The sequence below is a fragment of the Phycodurus eques genome, chromosome 6 (genome assembly GCF_024500275.1).
Source record: "Phycodurus eques isolate BA_2022a chromosome 6, UOR_Pequ_1.1, whole genome shotgun sequence".
In the NCBI taxonomy this organism is placed as follows: Eukaryota; Metazoa; Chordata; class Actinopteri; order Syngnathiformes; family Syngnathidae; genus Phycodurus; species Phycodurus eques.
In genome coordinates, this window is record NC_084530.1 from 12,414,617 (window position 1) to 12,438,182 (window position 23,566).

General features: G+C 40.8%; 1 protein-coding gene across 1 annotated transcript in view; it reads right to left on the reverse strand.

Annotated features, from left to right (window-relative positions):
• Nucleotides 1–4,487: 4,487 nt before the first annotated feature.
• xylt1 (xylosyltransferase I) overlaps nt 4,488–23,566 on the reverse strand; it is a 97,217-nt gene continuing 78,138 nt past the window's right edge. Inside the window, exons 9-12 of the mRNA XM_061680306.1 lie at nt 20,048–20,246; nt 12,259–12,592; nt 7,403–7,721; nt 4,488–6,466 (exon numbers count right to left, since the gene is read on the reverse strand). Of these exons, the coding sequence (XP_061536290.1) occupies nt 6,454–6,466; nt 7,403–7,721; nt 12,259–12,592; nt 20,048–20,246 (865 nt within the window). The 3' untranslated portion in view covers nt 4,488–6,453. The remainder of the gene's footprint in view (nt 6,467–7,402; nt 7,722–12,258; nt 12,593–20,047; nt 20,247–23,566) is intronic.

A 23,566-nucleotide genomic window follows, 5' to 3' on the forward strand; every position in this document is an offset into this window, starting at 1 on the left:
AAACGGTCATTGTCAGTAGTAGGTTAATTGGAAGCCTGAATGTGCGCGTGAATGGTTGTATTTCTACATGTGCCCTCAGCCATACAGGATAATAAGTAGAAAATGGATGGATGTCAAAGTACAATAGTGAAGATGCAAATTTGTAAACTTATCTTTTAAATGCTTGTAAAAATAATAATTAAAAAAAATAATAAATCATTCTGTTTTTTAAGTGCTGTTTGCACTTGTTTGTGTCAGTTTGTGTCCATAACTTTGTAGTGGGTTTTTTTTCACTTTAACGTGTTGAATCACACAATATCAGATTGTTCAAGATATTTAATGTGTGTTGATGTCTGCCCACCTCCACTTCATCAAGTGTTCAAATATTGAACCTGTCTTGCATGCAGCAATTGCATCTGATAATATTGTGGTTTAGAAGCTGTCCACATTCATCTGCTGTCAGCTTCAATTTAACCTCACAACATTCATTTTGTTTATAGAGATAGCATTATTATGTAGCTTTAGATAGAAAGTGTCTGCCATCTTGAGTTAAGGAATGTGCTTATATTAGTGTCTGAAATCAGAGAGGCTGTCTCCATGGTAAATGACTTCTCAAACAAGGACAAAGTGTCCATCTGTGTACTATACTGTCATGACAACTGCTGCCAGTGGCCAGATGGACACTTTCTTTTTTTTTTTTTTTTAGATTTAGCTGACACTTGACTTAGTAGAACGCTTTAGTGATGGTGTGAACGTGAGAGTGAATGGTTGTCTATATGTATACAGTATGTGCCCTGCATCTGCCTGGTGACCAGCCTAAGTCAGCTGCGTTAGGCTCCAGCTCTCCGCAACCCTGAACAGACTAAGCGGTATAGAAAATTGATGGATGGATGGACGACAGGAGTCGGCAGCATGGTGGTGTCATGGTAAGCACGTCTACCTCAGAGTTCTCAAAGCTCGCTATCAGCTGCACGTCATGGTTCCTCCAACACAATAAAGCCCTAGAACATACAAATACAAACACCCAATAATAACTAACTGATCTAAATCTGATTAAACAGCTGTGAAAGGATCTTAAACATCAGAATCAGAATCATCTTTATTGGTCAAGGGTTTTCAAAACACGCAAGGAAATTGTCTCCTGTAGTTGGAGCCCGTCTAGTACTACAGCTAACAAGTTACTGTGACAAAAATACATTTAGGACGTAGACACATAGGTACAGAGATTCACTGAGCAATGTAAGGCTACCAGTAATATGGTGATGCTGGTACAATGACAATTGTGCAAATTGAAGCAGCGTTGTCAAGTAATCTAGTGGTGTGATAATACTGAACAACATGTAGCAAATAATGCAGAGTGACAAAGCAGAGTTAGATTTCGTCAAGGCCAGATTCATTTGCTTTTTTGTGTGTGTGTGTGTGTTTTTTTTTAAACAATTATTTGGCCCCGCAAATAAAGCAACGCTTGAATTTCAAACCAAATTTTCAGTAATTTTGAACTTATTACTTTATTTTTAATTTTTTAACTGAGGGGTACCAAAATATTGTCCGTTTGTACATATATGACAATTCTGTATGCGCGCGTGTGTGTAGGTGTGTGTGTGTGTTAGTAGGCTGGAGTTAAAAGCTGAAAATGATCATGAGTTTGTTTGTCTGCCGTTAATCCGAGTCACTTGCTCCCAGCGTCAGCAGCACAGCTTTTAGTGGCTCACATCACAGTCGAGCAAACAAACGCTGAAGTGAGCGGCGCGAGGCACGCCGCGTGCTCTTTAAGTGTGCCATGTCAATTTAAGTGTGCCATGTCAACCTGCACGCTATGTTTTGACTCACTTCCTTGCTTACTCAGGAGACAAGCATGCAGCCCAGAGGACTAATTACCACATGCCTTTTGGGACAGTACATGAGGTGTGTTGACACTGTACCAGTGCTTTGATCAAGATTTGTCAAACACTCATTGGTGTGAGGGATCTCTGGGGAACACACATATACAGTGAAGAGAAAAAAAAAATTGGATCCTTCAATCTAGGTCTCATTTTTGTTTTCACTTTCAGGCTGAAAGGAAGTACATTATGGTATGTACTCAAAGTTTCAGTACACACCACAATATGAGTAACTTTTCATTTTGTCCTGTTTACTGGAAGTTTTCTTTTACCTGTTTGCTTTTACTGTTCATTGTGGAGACACGTTAGTGAGCTGTTACTGTGTGGGTACAGTGGCGAGAAGCTAAGCGGGGGGACGTTTGTTGGAGATCATCTGGTGGAAAAATATGGCAGGAACTCAAGTCAAGTGGTAGATTTCGGCTTGATGTGGAGCGGTTGGAACAGTAAACCCCCGATTTGGCTTGCGTTTCACTAGCGCTGCATCACTAGAGCCGCATCAACATTATAAATTGTGCGACATCATTCACACAGTATAACCTGCAAATGAATTCATTTTCAATTAAAAAATGAGAGGAACACAATACAGCAAAGAACGATACTGGAGGACATCAAGTATTGTGTATTCTTGCCACGTGGCTGTTTATTACAAAAATCAGGAAACCTTTAGTTTTGGTTTGATTTGTGTTTGTGATTTGAAGTTTCTCTTCATCAACAACTGCATGCATCCACGCAAAATGGTACCAAAAACTGGACATGATGATTGAAGTACCCTTCAAAGGTGTTACAATGGAAAGAAAATGTGTGCCATATAGCGTCGTTCAGCTCCTCTGCTTTTGTGCAGTACAAGGGGACAAGGGGGGAGCACACACTCCCTCACAGTTCCGAGATTTGGGGTTCGAATCTCAGCTCAGTACTTCCTGTCTGGAGTTTGCATAATCTCCCCATGCTCGTGTGGGTTTTCTCTTGGTACTCCAAAAAGTCCGTAGGTGTAAATATGGGTGAGAATGGTTGTTTGTCTATATGTGCTCTGTGTTTGGCTGGCGAACGGTATACCCCACGCCTTGCCCGAATTCAGCTGGAATTGGCTCCTGCTTACCTAATGAGGATAAACACTGTATATAAAAAAAGGATGGATGGATGGATGGACTTTGCTTGCGCAGATTTGTTTTTGCATGGATGCTTTTGAAAGTTTGTTTTCCCATTACACACTGAGATCAATTCTTCCCACCAGTCTTGACTTTTGATCAATATCCAACTGAGCGGACCTTCATAACTAAGTGCCCTACGATTGTCCTCTCGCTCAGTGTCAGCTTGGATGAACTCCAGCTGACCCGCAACCCGAATGAGGACAAGCGGTATAGAAAATGCATGGATTGATATGCAATGGCATTTTCTCGGTTTGCCATTTGCAGATCAGTTTTATTATAGTTTTTTAAATTTAGTTAGTTTTAATTCGTTTTTAGAGCAGGTTTTATCGTTTTTATTTGTTCAAAAATGCTTCGCTTTAGTGTCGTTTTTATTCGTTTCAGTATTAGTTTTCGTTTTTTAACTCCTGTTGTTGCAGTAGTTCAATCACCTGCTGTGTCAGCGACACAAACTCCTTGTCTGCTTTCCTAGCTGCCTTTCGTGGAAGGAAACAGCGGCATTTTGAGACTCTCGGCATTTGTCCATTTCTCTGAGTTTTCCCCCAAAAGACGAATAACCGACGTGCAGGTTCCGTGAAGGTATTACTGTATCCGGTCGGTAGCCGTCTTAGCCGTTCCCATTAGTAACACGTAACAACAAAAAAAGCTTGGACGTAAAAAGTTAGTTTTGCGGCTGAACCCTCGGTAGGTCTGGCGAGCAGTCAATACGACAGCGTTTCCCGATGATGTCACTTCTCACAGTAAGTGAACTACAATTCCCAAATGACTGAACGACCTTCCTTACGTATCTGAAATAAATACATTTAAAAATCAACGCCGAAAGCTCATGTATGCCATTAATTGACAAAGACGAAAACAAAACACCATCACGCCTCGGATATACAACCCTTGAGCTACCCCCACATAAACCATTTTCATCTATTTCCTCTGCCTCCTTCCGCTTTTCGGTCCAGTCGAATTTTCGCTATAATTATAGTGAGTTTTGTTCATTTTTGCAAATGTAAAGTCATTTTAGTTAGTTGTTTTATTTTAACCATTCTCGTTTTTATTTAGTTTACGAAAATGTTTTTTCAATTTTAGTTTGTTATTTTGTTCGTTTTCATTTACTGGAATAAGATTCACCTATTTGCTGATTTTTTGGGGGAACCTATCTCCCATTATTTGCAGAAACCCCTGCTTATTCACGGTATTTTCTTCTCAATCCCTCTCCTATTAGTGTTTTTTTTTTTTTTGTAACGTGAGCCCTGATTGTTTTTCCTGGGAAATAAAAAAAAAACAACAACAAAAAACTTTTCATGGCAGTTATAATGAACATCAATTATTTACAGATTTACACTGTTCGTGGTCGGGCATCTTCATCCTTTTTATGATTTTATCTCATCCCAACACTAAGAATGCTTGGTGAAGCAAGCTTTATTTTCTCGACCCACTACACTTCTATCAGTGGTTTAACACACAGAGTCAATGTTAGCATTTTGTCCATTGAATTTTATTTTAAAAAAGCAGTCAAGAGAAAAGTAAGACAAGCCAGTCACGGTCAACAAAACACGTCTCCCCGAGGGAAGACAACTAAAAGCAGATAAGGACAGAAGGCCTGATGATACAGTATATACAACAACAGCAGACATTTTTGTGTGTGTTGCAGTACCAGTCTGCTATTCACCATTACATCAGGTATAAAAAAAAAGAAAAAAAGAAAAACAAAATATATGAGAAGGTTCGATAAGTCAGCTAAGGCACACAGAGCCTCCCCAGAAAGAACACCATAAAGGACACAAAATGATGGGTGGAGTTCCGAGAAATTTGTGCAACAGTTGCTCGACATACATTCAAGCAAGAACAACAACAATCCGGCATGAGATTTTCTCTGAGAGGCAAATAGCCCCCAAGAGGTTATGTACTTTGATCAAAAAACAAAAGAAATCACTCTCTTTGCCCACAATCAATACCATTTAACCACATATGTATTTACACATACATCTTTTACACAATAGTTCAGTACAAAATACCACTATACACTTGCTTCATTGTTGATCATTTGTGTTACAAAATAGGAATCTGACAGTAAGTTACACCTATTATAATTCTCCTTTCACCAAAACTTCCATCAAATTTACATACATACGTGTGGGCAATGCAATGTATTGAGTACTGGTTGTGAACACTGTATTGTACTCTTGCGTTAAACAGTAGCAACAGGAGCCGACCAATGGAGAGCCACAAATTGTCCTTTGGAAATCAACCCCTCTAGTGTTGGCGTGCGAGGGAGGGGTGTGTGCTTTAAGGGGAGGGGCAAGGTGAACTTGACATTAATGAACAGTAATATCTCTAAATGAACCTTTGAAAAAAACACTAGCCTGAATGGTAGCTTAATATTCTTGACAGACACAGATTAAAATCTAATTGACTGTAGTTGATTGTTATTAGGCGGCAGGGTGGACGACTGGTTAGAGCGTCAGCCTCACAGTTCTGAGGACCCGGGTTCAATCCCCGGCCCCGACTGTGTGGAGTTTGCATGTTCTCCCCCGTGGCTGCATGGGTTTTCTCCGGCCACTCCGGTTTCCTCCCACATCCCAAAAACATGCATAAATTGGAGACTCTAAATTGCCCGTAGGTGTGACTGTGACTGTGAGTGCGACTGGTTGTTTGTTTGTATGTGCCCTGCGATTGGCTGGCAACCAGTTCAGGGTGTACCCCGCCTCCTGTCCGATGGCCGCTGGGATAGGCTCCAGCACGCCCGCGACCCTAGTGAGGAGAAGCGGCTCAGAAAATGGATGGATGATTGTTATTATTAAAATGAGAACAGGAGTTCAGTGTGTTGAAGTGGAACTTCCCCTGGTCATGAACTTGTCGCCGGTTGTCTTGATGACAGCTAAAATAATTTTAATGTCGATACAGTTGGAAAGCTTCAGAGCTAAATATGCATTTTTGCAATGAAGACGCAGTATAATATTCACGTAAATCTGTACATCATTGTCACAGCATGAAGACCACAACCACTCACGAGTATTCTGAAACTCACAGGAAGCAGTAGACACTGAACAGCTTCTCCTAACAACGATTCTTCCAAATTTTTGAGGTCACCATCTCTGTTTTGGTGAGGTCACTTTGTAGCTGACCTTTAACCTCTCAGGTTAAGAGTTGATTTCTCTTGGCAAACAAAGAAGATCTATTCTGACACGACAACACTTACTGACACATTGGTGCGGGCCGTATAAAGGTAAAGTACATGTTCGGGTTGTTGGCCTTTGTAAATAAAGGCAGTTTTTAAAAAACTAAATAAAAACAACAAAAAAATAACCATTTATCATGCTGCCAAGGCAGCGTCGCAAATATTTAGTCATTGACTAAAAGTATCAGTATTAATATCAATTTAAAATAAATAGCGACTAATGGACCTTCATTCACACAAATTTGAGACTTCTTTTGTAAAATTCATACATAAAGTGTCACTGAAATGACCTGAAAAAAAAAAGAAAAAGAAGACGATAACATTTAAAGTCAGCTTGGAATTATTGTTTCAAGTTTGAGGCAGGCTGATAAGAAAAGCGAGTTGGACAAGACAACAATTTATTTGTCCTATTACCGAAAACATGTGCCATTTATGAATGGAAAATCCTAAAATGCTACCACATATTATAACGAATGCTGAACCGCCAAATTGTCTCAGTTAAATTTTTGTTGTGACAGTTTCGATTGAGCTGAGAATGCCTTTGTGTTTGCATTTCTCTACACATTTTTGACTGCAGCGGATGCTTTGGCCGGCCACCCCAGTCCCTAATCGGGCACTCAACTGAAACAAGTTGTGTGATGTACTTACTCTACTGATTATGTATTACAGTAATTGGCATCTTCAAAAGATAAAATGTTTCTAACTCTCTTAAAGGTAGTGAATATTGGTTCTTTTTGGAGTTGTGTCAAAATAAACCTTTCGCTACCTCAGATATGGTGCTGTTTATGCTGACACAAACCTTGGGAGGCACATAAATTAATCTGGTACCAGGCATCCTGCACGTGCTGCGCAGCTAAGGCCTTTTGTGGAGCAGAATGTCACATTAGCCGCTGTGCCCCATACTTACGAATCAAAATTCCTAATTCATTGAGCAGCAAAATAAATGCTTGAAATTGCAAGATCTGATCACAGTAAAACTCACATGAGAAGAGAAAATAAATACACTGCGAAACTGAAATAGCAAAGACAGCATAGTCCCCTAAAAGCAGGCTGGATCTCGCTAACATTGATCACCTTCTTATGTTCCCTTCGTCTCCTGAGACAGAAAGAGAATATATAGCCCCTCCAGCAACTGCATACAAGCCCATAAATAAATAATAATAATAAAAAAAAAAATCAACAGTGAATCTTGCGGCCTCCTGTCCAGCTGGAGGCCTCGGTGCTACCTGATGTGCCCATCAGCATGCAGCGATCTCAGTTGGGATTTGGGGTCGGGGCTGAGGGAACTCCAAGGGTTCTTGGGGCAGGCCTGCATGATGGGGCAGGCGGTCTGGCCCACGGCGCAGATATCTGCTGTCTGCCACAGCTCGCTCACTAAGCTGTCGACCCAGTGCTCCAGCTCTGGGCCGGTCAGGGCAGCATTTCTCTTGGCCTGCTCCACGTAGCCCAGGCTGATGGGGATGTTGAGCACTGGGTTGAGGCCGTGGAAACTCTGCTCCATGTAGCTGTTCTTGGATGGCCCATTGTGCAGCTTCAGAGTGTCCTCTGGAGAAACACAGCATAGAACAAAGGGAGACAGATGATCAAACTCATTTTTTAAATGCAAGTTATAGCAAATTAACCCTGTGTTGTCTTATTTAAGAGAGATAAGGGGGGCCCACAGTCATTCTTCTCATGAAAAGTCGAGCCCTTCAAAGTCAGCGACACAATTTCTCCTTAAATCACCTTCCCACCCTGAGCTCCAGTCAAACTGTAAATTCCTCACTGGTTCTCTAACTGGGGTGCTGGCCATCCCTTTTAAGCTTGGCTGTGGAACACAAACTCTCTAACAACCGCATGAGAACAGACAACAGTGCATTTCATGTGCTGGTGACACAAAAAAAGCAGTCAGATGAAGTGCTCCATCTGATGAGATGCCCAACGACATGACAGGAGCAGAGTTCGTTCCCTCGTCATGCATTAGTGACTTAATGTCGTTGTGTGTACACGGGTATTGATGTGGAGGGGCCCTAAGTATTTTTTTTTCCACAGGTCCCTAAATCATTGGCAGCAGCCCTGTGTGTGTGTGTGTGTGTGTGTGTGTGTGTGTGTGTGTGTGTGTGTGTGTGTGTGCATGCTGCTGCGAGTGCAGGTAGAGGGTCACGTTGTTAACTTTTACTGGCACTGCATGTAAGAGGATGCCAGACATGGCAGTGAATAACCAGCATGTGGAAGGAGGCGCTTAGAAACACAAACCACAAAGCTCCTTCAAAACACACAGCGGTCCCAATTGCAAAATCAAAAACATGTCTACAACCTTATCTCACCTTTTTTCATTAAGAAGTTAACAAAGGCAGATAAATATTTAGTCTCAATATAGGGGTTTTGCCCTAACACATAAATCTATTATTATTATACATTAACATTCAAGTATTTCTTTGATGTGTTTTATCAATATCGTTATTCATTGAGCTGTGGTACATCATGGCCGATAAACTTGAACATGCTTTTGCCTTCATGATTGCATTACTTTTAGTAAATCTGCAATATGAATGCTTATTTTGTGCCTTCAGCGCTCCCCCTACGTTTTAAGCCACCTCGAATACAAATGAACAGTGCTAAGCGTTCATCAGTTAACTAAGAAATGCTAAAATGCTGTTTTCCCATCATGTTTTCAAAAAAACATTGTTATTTATATATATAATATTCAGAATCCATTGATACTGTAGCTATCCTACCCACTAGACTTCTGCTGAAACCTAAGCAGAAACTCTTATTTGTTATTCTTTTTGATCCTTAACGCAGTGTGATTACTTAACATTGACTTCAAGAGCACTGGCTGCTTAAAGATCCCAACAGTGCTGCTGTTCCTTTTATCCATGCTGACAATTGACTTAGGTGTGTCATCGTTTTCGTTAGGCTTTAAAATGTGCTGTTGTTAAACACTCATGTTTACTATGTATGAGGATCATATTTGGGTTATCAAGGGTGACTTCATGACAAACAACCACAGTCTGCACAAGCCCAGACTTAGCTACAAAGGGCTTCATTGTGCAAGAGTGACCCAAGGCTTGCGTGTATGTATGGATTCCAGAACACTTTAACAGTGAAGTGGTCTCTTTGTTGCAAAAACATATTTTTTTTCCTCTAAATTGCTTAGACTGACTGGACACAACATCAAGAATCCTTGCGCAATCTATCCATCCATCAATTTTCGACAGCGCTTATCCTCACTATAGGGTCACGGGTGAGATGGAGCCTATCTCAGCCAGAAGTGGGTACAGTAGCCAAGGATTGTACTTAGGTAAGAGTAATGTTACTTAAAAATATGACTCAAGTAAAATTAAAAAGTAGTCCTCCAAATAATTACTTGAGGAAGAGTAAAATTCACTGGCGTCGGGCCAAAACCAAATTTGGTCAATTGAATGTTTTTTTTTTCAAATCAGTACTATTAGTCAGTCCCTACGTGGGTCTGTTATTTTGACAAATTACTGGCCAATCTAAATTGTTTCTGCCCTGGTTCACGTAAAGGAGTCACTTTGAAAACTGTGGGTGGATCTCAGGTCTATTAACCGCAGCGTTTCTAGTTCCTCGCTCCTCGATGCTTTGTCCTAGAAATTGTTCTCACGTCGCCATATTAAGGAGCATCTCAGTTGTCTTAAATGTGCATCAAAGCTTGAGGATCGAACATATAGGATGATTCCACAGACTAGCAAAAATCGAGGACAGTGACATATATAAATGGACATATACCAGCTGGATCGCAAATTCCCAATGCTAAGCAACTGCACAACCTTATGATGCCTGTGGTAAAACAACACAAAATGTTGGCCTTTGTTTAATGTGTGACATTCCTCTGTTGAATTGACATGCCACACTATTATGAGGTCATGCAAGTTAATGGCAGCTGTCAATGTCTCACCTACATACCCCACAGTAAAGCCACAGTTTTAAGTTGCACCGAGGTCATGTTTGTGTTAAATGTGTTTGAAGGTAAGTGCTGAAAGCGTGCAAAGACAGAGAACAAATTAGTACTGAATTGTTGCGATATAGCTAAAAATTCTTTTTCACCATCTCAGCTGACTGGATTTTTTGGACGGGCCAAAAACGAGCCACGACGATGTCGCCAGGGCAGCATGAGTCGGCCCTCCCCCACTATATAACTAACGAGCACCATCTATGTCTATTTGCCAGAATTGCGAGTTCCATAGTAACAATAGCCTAGCCTAATTCAGCCCTACGGGGCGCACAAGCCAGTGCAAACTGTAGGCCAGTCCCAAGCCCGGAAAAATGCAGAGGGTTGCGTCAGGAAAGGCATCCGGCTTAAAACTTTGCCAAACAAATATGAGCGAGCAACACATTTCCATCTCTGTCCTTAATCACCCTAACCTGCTGCACATTCTTCCCATCTTTATCCCTTTGTCTGGCCGACCTGTATAGATCATTTTCTCCTTCTTTAGTGTTCAACCTGGCATACATGTCATCATATGCCTCTTGTTTGCCCTTTGCCACCTCGACCGATGCCCTACGTCGCATCTCAATGTATTCCTTTCTCCTCTCCTCGGTCATCTCAGTGTCCCACTTCTTCTTAGCTAACCTCTTTCCTTGTATGATTTGCTGTACTTTGAGGTTCCACCACCATGTCTCCTCTCCTTTCTGCCAGAAGAGTCACCAAGTAACTCTCCTGCCTGCCTGTCTGATCACCTTGGCTGTCTGTAGTGGTCCAGTCTTCTGGAAGCTCCTCCTGTCCACCGAGAGCCTGTCTCACCTATTCCTGAAAAAAAGCGTAAGACTCTTCCTTTCTCAGCTTCCACCACATGGTTCGCTGCTCTGCTTTTGTCTTCTAAATCTTCCTCCCCACCACCAGAGTCATTTACACACCACTATCCCATGCTGTCTAGCCACACTCTCTCCTGCCACTTCCTTACAGTCAGTAACCTCCTTCAGATTACATCGTCTGAATAAAATGTAATCCACCTGCGTGCTTCTACCTCCGCTCTTGTAGGTCACCCTATGTTCCAGCCTCTTCTGGAAAAAAGTGGTCACTACAGCCATTTCCATCCTTTTTGCAATGTCTACCACCATATGTCCCTCCAAGTTCCTTTCCTGGATGCCGTACTTACCAATCACTTCTTCATCACCCTTGTTTCTTTCACCAACATGCCCATTACAATCTGCACCAATCGCGACTCTCTCTCTGTTTGGGATGGTCAGAACTACTTCGTCTAGGTCCTTCCAGAATTTCTCTTTCACCTCTAGGTCAAAAAAACCTTACACAACATCAGTCTGGATGCTGCAGGCTGGCCAGGAGTTGGGGATACATGTGTTCAAAAAGCTTGGCTACATAATGTAACTTTGCTTGCCATTAGCTGGCAATGAGCTTGATTACTGTGATAAGTCCTCACGAAAACTAGGTGACAATGTATCTTTCTTTCTAACATTAATTACTTCCTGTTCTCCTTTAGTAATAACTATACTTTAATAAATGTTGTGTTGCTTGTTACTTGCCATGGAGGCACTCAGGCGACGATTAGAGAGTACACCAGCGCAAACTCCCGGACTTTTTTTTTTTTTTTCACCTCTCCACTTCCGCTATCAAATGTTTTTAAATCAAAACACAGAGAGGTTCAGGACTGTGTGTTAGCTGTTAGCAATGTAGCCACAGCTCGTACTTCGCTGGCTTGTGAGTATGTGAGTATTCCTATAATCCTTTGTGAGCAGCTGGTAAAGCAGGGAGTAATGGACGTGGACGCACAGGTCTTTTAACCAGCTCTGAGCTGGTTTAAAAATTAAAAAAAATATATTTGATTGATAGATGAAAGGCTGTCTCCAGCACCTTCAGCAGACACGCACATACAGTACTACAGCTTGAGGGCGGCCCTTATTTTTCAGAGCCTTTTTTTTTTTTTTTTTTTTTACATACATGGTGATTTTTGTCATTCACATTTGGCTGGCTTTTGAAAAAAAACTCTTCTCTCTGGTGTGTTTGGTGTGCGTTTATTTTGGCATCCTTGGTGGGTCTTTAATTTTTGAAACTTTACGATGCTGAGCTAAACAGAACTTGGCCCTCTTGTTGGAAATGTTGTTTTAAAGGCTTTCTCACCTTGACGTATAGGTTGATGCTTATTATAGGCCAAAGGGGCGATAAGGAAGCGCATCTCAGCCACAGGGCTCCAGTGGTGCAGGATGCGGACACTCCAAACTCCAGGACGCAGAGGCTGGTTGAGTGGTGGTCGGTAGTGGGTGAACTCAGCTGTGGCGTCTATAAGAATGTCGTAGGTGGCCGCGATGACGTTGGTTGGGTCGATCCACACGACTGTTACTGTCACGTTAGGGCCTTTTGCCCACTTCTGCATTCCCACCGTCTCATCCATGGGACCCATAAGGCCGCCAAAATTTCGGAAAATTCGTTCTTTGGCATCCCACTCTGTACCGATCTGACAAAAGAAAATTGGAAAGAGGAAAGAGGAGGACAATTTAAGAGATGGGTATGTATGAATTTCCTCCGGTGAACAGAAGGCAGTAACAGACCGCATCACAATTTCACCAGAATATTAAGATAAGCAATACAGGAGCTGAATTAACATGTGGAATAATGTTCAGCCCAACCCAAGGCTCCACATAGCAGTTATACCGACTACAGTATACAGACACTGACAAGTTGATTTTTGTTGTCTTTGGAGTCTGTTTGTCCACAGTTGTTGGGAGGAATGCACATAAATTTACCAGCCCTCCACACCATGTCTTTGACTGCAGAGATACAGGATGGAACGCAGTGACAGAAACAACTAGAGATTACAATATGACATCACAGGAAAGATCGCAACTATGGGAGGAGTGAGTAATATATATATATATATTGACAGAGTGATGACAGGTTATATTTTGCATAGACTAGGATTAACTACATTCTCTGGGTTTAATACATGCAGCAGCAATACATCTCATTGATGAGATAGTAAAATATACCTCCTCTGTTTAGCGATAGCTGCCTGCATTCATCACACTAACGTGTGCTGGATTGGAACACCTTTCTGAATGCAAAATGAGATGCGAAAATCACTATTAATAGGGGAGGGTTAAACGGGTGATAGAGATGGAGGTAGCACCCACGAACGTGCTCACACTTTGAGAGGGGTGCTGACAGAAATGTGAGAAGGATGGCGTCTTTAAGGGGTGCTCATCCTTACAATTGTAGCTGATTAACACAGCCTCACACTGCTGTACGATCAATGTCTGACTGGAATGGACTCTGTATTACATCCTTTGAGAGTTGAGAATAGGATGTACATGATAAATATAGACCACTATAATGAACGAGAGTGAATCGTGTGTCTTCTGCAGAAGACGGCTCACTTTCGTCTCAATTATTTGACTGACCTCTGCCATTCCTGCCCCTTGGTCCTTGGTTCTCCTTGCTTTAAATTGCTAATCAACCCATGTCTGGCACCTCTGTAGCTCATTAGTTTATCCACGGCTGACTCACTTGCACCCTACATCCCAAATTTGGCAGAAAAGAAAAGACGGCAACATTGCCAGAGGAAAATCACTGCAATCTACTGAGTCAATGGCCTTGTTTCCGTTAAAGAGTAAAATTCAGTTAACTTTGGTACAGTAAACATTTTATACCATTTTCCCCCAAATATTTGACCCATACTACCCCACTCTTCAGCATGCTTTGGCAATGTGCACAGGTCGCTGTGGGCTGGTACAATTCGCTTGTGTAAGGTGGCAATAGACACTTTTTCCCATTGTTTGAACCACAGAGAATTGTCACACATGTTTCAATGGAATACATGAATAAAATGGGAAGATAATGAAAACTGCCATGGAGAAATACATTTACATACTGTATTGTTTGTTTAGAGATAATGTCAGCATCCAGGAGTGCTCTGTATGGTGCTTTTTTAATTTGTTAAAGTCATTGGCAATTGCACATTGTTTTACAGCTATGATGTCACACTACTGATGATACAGGATTTTCATTCTGCCTGCACACACCACGCTGGTAATACAGAGCAACTTTGACAGGGTTGACTGATTCGAACAGTATCATGGCAGATAAAAATTAACTTGAGCGCTTGGGGAAAATGTGGTATTATAGTTACAGCGGCTGAAATAAGTATTAACACGTCCCCATTTTTCTCACTACATATATTTCCAAAGGTGCTATTGACATGAAAATTTCACCAGATGTTGGGAACAACCCAAGTAACGCATACATACAAAGAAAGTAGAACAACTAAGATCAGAAATTAAGTTATGTGTAATAATGTAAAATTACAAAGGGAAAAAGTATTGAACACACCAACTGGGATTTATTTAATACTTTGTACAAAAGCCTTTGTTTGCAATGGCAGGATGCCTCCTGTATGGAGAAACTAGTTGCACGCATTGCTCTGGTGTGATTTTGGCCCATTCCTCCACACCAGCAGTCTTCAAATCTTGAACGTTCTGTGGGCTTCTTTTATGGACGTTGAGTTTCAGTTTTTCCATAGATTTTCAATTGGATTCAAGTCAGGTGATTGGCTGGGCTATTCTCGCAGCTTTATTTTTTTTTCTTTGAAACCAATTGAGAGTTTCCTTGGCAGTATGTTTTGGATCATTATCTTGCGGAAATGTCCACCTTTGTTTAATTTTCATCATCCTCTTAGATGGCATCAGATTTTTTTCAAGAATGTCTCGGTACATTTGCCCATTCATCCTTTCTTCAATAATGTGGAGTTTACCAGTACCATTTTCTGTTAAGCACCCCCACACCATCATGTTCCCACCTCCGAACTTCGCTGTTGGTATGGTGTTTTTAGGGTGGTCTTCTCCAAACGTGGTGTGCATCCAAACACAATCTTGCTCTCATCAGACCACACTATATTCTCCCAGTATTTTGAAGCTCTCCACAGGTGGACAACTCTTCTGATAATTCTTTGCATTCCTCTGTCAGAAATCTCGCGAGGAGCACCTGATCGATGCAAATCTATGGTGGTATGATTGGCCAACCGTGCTCACTGGAACATTCAGAAGTTTAGATATGAGCCTGTAACCAATGTCATCGTTATGTTTTGAAACAATTACTTTGCGATGGTCTTGAGACAGCTCTTTGCTCTTACCCATCATAAGCTGTGTCTTGACTCACACCTTAGCAATGAGACCTTTTTGTAGGCCATCAATTAGGACTGAATCAGCTGATATTCATTTGCACTGACAAGGGGCTTGAATGCTGTTTGATTATTGATAGATTTTAGGTGCTGTCTTGGCTTTCCATTCCTTTTTGCACCTCCCTTTCTTCATGTGTTCAATACTTTTTTCCTGTGTCATTTCACATTTTAACACAACTTAATTTCTGATCTTATTTGTTCTACTTTATTTGTATGTATGGATGACTTACATCTGGTGAAAATTTCATGTCAATAGCGCCTTTGGAAGTTTATTTAGTGAGAAAAATGGTGACGTGTTAAATACTTATTTCAGCCGCTGTATGTGAGGGAGTTTTCTGTGGTCATTGCTATGATTTCTTAGTCATGTCTGGTTTGCTCCACTGAGTGCACTCGCTGAGACACAAGAATGGAATAAAACAAACAAACAAACACAATTAAGGTCAAGTGACTTAAGCACACACTTGAACTTTCCCTTAGAACAGTTTCATGGAGCATTTAGTTTTCCCACCAAACAGTGTTTGGCTGGAATGTTCCCAGGGGTCCATGGCGAGTTCTCTAATATGACAGCCTTTTTGTTTCAATCTCATGGAGGTACGATATGTGCAGGTTGTACAGCTGGCCACCAGAATCAAGAAACTCTTTCTTCAGAATGAAAATGTGTCAAATGCAGATTAACTTCTGGCCCATTTCATCTTCAGCCTATAGCATACATTGACCTCCACACACAACCTATCCCTTGGTGCCTATAACGCAATAAGCTTGGGCTTAGGACCAACACCCATTTGCTCACCAAGTCAGAAGCTTATGACCTTGCTACGCTTATAGCTATACTTAGTAGACGATGCCTCTGCTCCACTAATTCTGATCCAGTAACCTGTGGTCCATTTTTCACTCTCTTTCACTGTAACACCAGCAGAGCTCTAGATTGCCTTTTGTTTTTAATTTTCCTACTTTTTAAAGCTCACAACGTGACAAAATAATCCTGTGGTGCAAATATATTTGCAAATGTAACAGCAGTAGCTTAGTTGAACAACAAACAATGTAATGTTACCACCCAGTGGGCGGCGCCTCCCAAAAAGCGTCACTTCACACAGCTTGCGTTCGGATTTCGGCGTAACAAAGAAATGGCCACAAGAAGAAAGAGGCAAGGAGTGAAATATAGAAACATTTTCTATCTACACATTTCGTATACCATGACGGTTGCTAGTGAGCGGAAGTCTATCTCAGCTGACTTGCAGGGTTGACTATGGACTGACCATGACCATGGGTTGACCAATCACAGGACATACTGTATATAAAAACAAACAGCCATTTACATTTATAGACATTTTACATTTGTTTTTGGTAGTTTTGAGTCGATGTTTTTGGAATGTGGGAGGAAGCTAGATTACTCACAGAAACCCCACATAAACATGGGGAAAACTCCACATAGGAAGACTGCAACCCGCTTCACTCAACAGTTTAATCCAATTGTTGATCCACCCAAAAATATTTTCATGTCCATGTCTGTACAAGGTTAAGAGGACTTTTATTGCATACCATCTTCTATTCAAATATACAGTCCAATGCAATGCAAACTCACCAGACACTGCCTTTATGAAGGTAATAATGCTTGGGTATTCCTTTATTACTGTGGTTCTAGTTTGCAGTGATGTGACACACATATTTCTAATATATTTAGATTTTCTGGGCAGGTGTGTCTAATATTTTATTCCTCTCATGTAACTCAATGAAGAAGCCAACATACTAGAAATATATCAGTATACTGCAGTGCAGTTTTTAAGAACAATAGACATATTAAGTTAATACTTTTCCATCCATCCATTTTCTGAGACGCTTCTCCTCACTAGGGTCGCGGGCGTGCTGGAGCCTATCCCAGCTATTATCGGGCAGGAGGCGGGGTACACCCTGAACTGGTTGCCAGCCAATCGCAGGGCATAATACTTTTCCGACAGTGTCAATCATCTTCATAGAGGTGGAACCTTTGATGTAGCTCTAGTATTGAAACAAAGTATTATCTGTATTTTGTTAGTTTTTAAAGTAATTATTCTGAAGTTAAGCACTTTATTTCAACACATAATACTTTCTTTTTATTTACTTGCTCTTGCTCTTATTTTGAAATTCACAACCCTGCTTTTATCTAGTTAATGAGAAAACACACAGTTGTGGTCATATGTTTGATAACACGGGCAGAATTTGTAAGATGACAATGTAAGACAATTCTTTAAAGAAAACATGAAGGGCCAGGCGAAACACATTTAGTTTTAATGGGATTCAAATTAAACTGTCAAGCATTTCAGAAAAACATTATCATCAAACAAAACATAACCATAAAGAAATGAATGATGCTTGTTGTTCAGTCATCACACATATTTGAAAAAAAAAAAACATATTTCACAAATTCTGCCAGGGTATGTAAACTTATGAGCACAACTGTACATATGATGCAGTCATATGTACCCCTGTCATATTGGAAGGAAAGTATAGGCTACACATTTTTCATAGCCTCTAGGTGTTGCTGGCATATTAGAATGAAAGTGTACACCTTTCTCATAACCTCTAGGTGGCAGTGGCATATTGAAATGAATGTGTACTGCTTTTTCATCACCTCTAGATGGTGGCATACATTTCGAAAAGTTTTTTTTCCCATTTTCCCCTATACCTATCTATAATGTGCAGCATTTATTTTTGACATTTTTTTAGGGGGAAAACATGCGCATTATACACGAGAAATTACAGTAGTTCTTATTTTGAGCAACCGTGAACTGAACTTAGTTCATTTGAATTTGAGGAATGTTATTGAGAACACGCTCATTCTGGTGTCTGTGAAAGGTTTTGAACAAAAGTTAATTTTCATTCCAGAGCGCCAGGTTTTGTTATAGGGACTTCCAGGACAAAACCTGCCTGAACACGCTATATACAAACCTTCATATGTCAGGAATGAACGCTGTATTTGGAAACCGCCATTCATGTTTACATTCGGCAGGCACATCAGCAGCCTGTGTGTGCGAGATGCTTTTGTAAGAGATTGTAAAAATGGATAGTCGGAAAATGTTTTGCATCAGAATGCTTTAGTTAAAACACTGTGCGATCACACAGTCAAAGTATGGAATTTATTTTGTTTTTGTAATATAAGTCAATATAGCCAGCCAGAGCTGGAAGGAATGCAAAGTTATCAATGTCCTTTCACCATCGTTACTCTCATACTGTGTAGTTTTTATTTGCACATTAAGGACAAAGGTCCTGTTTTCGTTTTAATTCCTCATTAAAAAAAAGACTATTCAAGAAACAAGTTTTTTCTCATGTTTTTGAGTGTAGGGTGAAAACTGAAGCTGGCTACTAGCGTGGACTGAATGGGTGACAACAATGAGGAAATGAAATGCCAGGATTTAGTGGGTGATAATCCGTCAGCAACATATTGAAAAAAAAAAAAGAACTATGAAATATGGAGTGAACTAGTTAATATTTTGAACGGTGAGCTGAACTTTGAACTAGTTCGCGTAGAAAATCGATTTTCCCAACATTGGCATCGGATCTCTGATATTGTACAGTTGTACCTAATGACGTGGCCCATGAGGGTGTGTCACTGGACTTATTTATCCAGTGGAAGGTAATACTTCTGAATGCCATGTAAAACTTGAGGTGATACACTCATTTTAACTGTATGGGTTAAGTACTCCTGCACTACATCATGCTGTAAAATGGCATATTGAAGTTATACAGTTAAAAGAAAAGACCTCGCTTTCTTTCTTTACTGTATATTAAAGGGGATCAGGGAATACATTGTTAAGCCAAACACATGGTTTACCTAGCAAAGTTAATAAGCATATAGCTTTTGTATGTGGGCTCATATCTCTTCCTACTATTGCAATACCACACTGTTTTACTTATGGTCTTTCTGCTCGTTTTGTGAGACAGACTGACAAGCAGACAGACTGACAGCCACTGCAAAGTGCTAGACGCTGAATGCTCTGTGAGGCTGAGCATCCAGATAAAAGCCAGTGCTCACATCACTTCGCTGTCACTCACAGTTTCATAGGCTCAACACACAAGCGGGGGCCTAGAGAGCGGGAGCTGCATGACGACTGGGTGTCTGAACTCCTTTTACGCTCCCTTTGAGATGTTTGCAAAAAGGTCAAACAGACTCTGGGAGTGTCCAGGTAGACACAAGCGAGGCCTGCAGGCACCAACAGACCAAACCATCCATTCATACATTTGATGACATTTCAAATGCGACCCCTGCTGCAAGCTAAGTGACGAACCAGAGCAAAATGTCAGCTTACATTCACTCAGCTAATTTTGTGTATGCTACAAATACACTCAATGGCTGTCACATTGGAGCCCTGGCTGCTGGGTCCTTCACTGAACAAGGGAAGCATTCGACTGTGAAGGTGAGAGGACATTCAATTCAGGATCAACAAATGAACATGTGGAACTGTTCGGATGAACTTGAATGAATTCAATAAATGTATACCTGACAAGGCCCTTACATGTGTCATTTTATTCGCATGATGATCGACTTTAAGGATTTGTTTTGGCAAGGTCAATAGCGTAAGGTCAACATTACACTTCACCAAGTGCTACGGTATGCGCTCCTGTTTAGTACTTAGCGTTTTACTGGGACCTATTTCCTGACATTGGCAAAGGCTGACTGACTTTGTGACTGAAGCCCACCCTAGAAAATGACTCCACAGAAAAGATTTATTGTAAGACATACAAGACAATATGCAGACTCACCTCTGCAAACTGCAACCTGCTGAATGTGCTTTTCGGAGGAGTGTTTAACTTGAAGATCTTCTTAGGTGCCACCCAGGTCTCCATTGTCTCTAGCTTGCTTGTTGCTAGGTTGGTGGCGTGGTGCCTGACAAGGTAGCCCTGGAACTGGTCAGACTGGAAGTAGAAATGCACGGACACTGGGTGGCCCATGGGGAAATACCTGACAGAGAATGTACAGAGGTTATTAGCAAAATGATTTCATGTGCTGTTTTAATCTGGTCTGCAAGCCAAAATAACTTTTGGAACTGCTGATGTATATGCCAACCGTCGGGCACTCAATGAGCTCTGTGACTGTGTGACATTGCTCACATTAATGCTGTGACCCTGAGTGAAGCGCCACTGATCAAAGGTTTGTCTATCCCATGGTAACACTCGCCTGTTATTTATATTCTTCTGCATATGTATGAGAGACAAAGAAAAGTGAAAAGTAGTATTGGTAGTAGTAGAGTAGTCCTGTGGATAGTTACGTTCAAGATTTTGTAATCCACAGCAACCCTCTTAACTCACTCTCACTTTCTTTGGGCTTTTCGCCACAATTATTTCAAAAGGTGGACAATGTGCTTTAAGAGAAGATGGAGAGAAGAAAACTAACATATACCCAAAGTTACATGACCATTACACCTTTGTCTTTAATGAGAATATTTTTCAGTTTTAACATCTTAATATTAACACTGGGTAACATAGTCTTAGACTTGTATGATTGTTAAGAATGCTAAAATTTTACAAAAACCTTGCCGGTACATGTTATTTGGTATAAATGATGGCAAAAGCTTGACCCCTTGACCCTGGGAAAAATTGTTTGAAATACTATATGTACTAAATGGAGGTTGTCCAGTGTTTTCAATTTCAGAAGGTTCAACCACAGAAGTGAAATTATGGAGGAGAAGCACTTCTGTGACCTTCAAAGTGATAAATAAACTTTTATTTGAATCATTCTTGCTTGTGACCTGCCTCAGAAAATATCTGACAGCTGAGACCAGAGAGCTACACAGCATTATAGAATAGTCATTCACATGAGTCATTGAAGTGGGCGCACACACACACACACACACACACACACACACACACACACGCACACATTTTAACTGGGTCATTCAGTCAGCTAAAGCTAAAAGGAGGCCTTGCCCTACTGATTGGTCTCGTTGTTAGTGTGCCTCCTTGTACACGTGGCCGGCCCTCGGGTGGTTTGAGTGACTTCTGGAAAAACAAAACCTGAGCCAGGACGGCCACTACTGGGGAACAATCTCCAGCTGCTCTCAGCACACATTCTGACTCAGACTTCTCATCCCTCATCTCTTCTGCTCCTTTAAAGTCATCTTTATTCACAGACTTTTCCATGTACAACTGTGCAGGCCCACAGTAACCCACCTGCACTAGCCAGCGCTGCTCTTCTGTGCCGAGGCCTCATCAGTATTCTACAGTAGGAGCAGGAGTCAACCCTTCACAGTAAATGCTACCCTGACAAGCAGAACAGCAAATATTTGCACCCACAAGTACAACAGTGTGCATTCCTTTTCAACTATCCTCCCCGCTGCTGCACTCCATTTGTACGTCTGTTTTCCAGTTCCTGCTGCTCTCCTCTGTACATCATCCTTTTGTTTTTCCCCATCCCTCCGCTTTCACTTTCCCCCTTACCCAGCCCTTTCCAAAAGAGAGTGAGAACTGGCCAGAGTGTAGTCTGCACAGAGGCTCCATTCAGGCCTTTACACCACTCACAGTCACAGTTGACTGCTAAAAGAGCCAAATCCCCCTCCTTAACACGCACCCACTTTTTCACTGACACATCAATTCAACATGCACGTACATTGTGTGCTTGTTCAGGAAAATTGAACAGCTGTCAAATAGTATCGTAAATAGCCATTTGATATTATAGGCTATGTAACCATTAGGCTGCCAGTTATGTCCACTAGTATTCAAATAATGGCAACAACATATTTTGACATCACATGCTGATTTTCTCATTTATATTTTTTTGTCATTTCAGATTCAACTGTGATATGCTGCCATTACTCCATTTCACTCATCAATATACACAAATGATTTCTCTTTTCATCAGTTCGCTATTGTTATGCCTTTACCATAAGGGGTAGTATTACTATGAAGTGCCTTTGGAGACCTCATCAGAATCACTCAGTCATCATGAAAATGCAGCAGAATAATGACACTCTGAGGTCTTATTATAAGTGGTCAAACATTTGCACACATACTAGTACAATGATATGTCTCTCTTTGTTTCCTTCATTATCTACCATTTTATTTCATTAGATGTAAGTGGTTTTGGCATGTTCCACACACTGCTATGCGAACTAGTGTCTGTAATAAGTGTTTAAAAAAAATACGAAATCATTGTTGCATGATTGTATTGTCCACAATGAGTTAATTGATAAAATGAGACATTTTGATCATGTATACTGTATTTGTTTGATCATATTGAACATTTTGGATGTGTCCCTTAAATTACTGTCCACCCTGTCATTATGGGGTAGCTTCCCAGTGGAGGCTGAAAAAGAGAGTAGTTGCAGAGTAAATATTTGCACTTATGTTTTGTAATTTTTATCATATGATGTGTGTAGTTGGATGTTATCAAGCTTAACATGTTCACTCTCTCACAGTGAAATATAAATAAGTGAAGGTCCATCACGTGTTCATAAAATGCTAAAATTAGCCCAAAATGTCCACCCAGTCATTGTCCACCCTGTCAGCAACCTCACATATTTTGCTGTTTGCATGTACATTGTCTGCTTGGAGTTAATGTATAAAAACGTGTTGCTTTGACATGTGCTTTGGGACATTACAATACATCGTTACATTACCCCTGATGTGATAAAACTGAGATACAACTGAGATAATGCAATAGCAAATATCTGAGGATCAAAACTGCGCAAGAACAACATTATACATTGTCAGTAATAGAGGAATGGTAGTACAGTAATCCCCCCTCCATCGTGGGGGTTACATTCCAGAACTCACCTGCACTAAGTGCTATCCGCAATATAGAAATAACCTATTTAAATACACCCTAGGGATGTTTTTATAGCATTTCCAGCACGAATTTTTTTACAAAAGATTTTGAACCACACTTTTAAAACCATACAAACACATTTAAACACATGATACACTATATTGAGAGAACGCAAGAGCAATAAAAACAGGATCATATTATACAAACAGTAAAAAGAAAAAAAATAGAGTAACAACTGTATTAACCCCCCCCCCCCCCCCTCCCAAAAATAAAAAATAAATAAAATTGTGCGATATAGCGGGACTGCGAAGCGTGAACAGTGATATAGCGGGTTTTACTGTAGTCAATTTCTGTCTTTCAATGTCCAATGTACACAAACGTACATCTTGTCAAGGGTACAAAAATGTTACCTACCGTTACCACCAGTGACCAGCCACTATACTGCAAAAGTAACATCTCATTTTTCTGGGCATTTTTATCAACAGTTATTTTAATATCGAGGACATTTCTTTTAATTC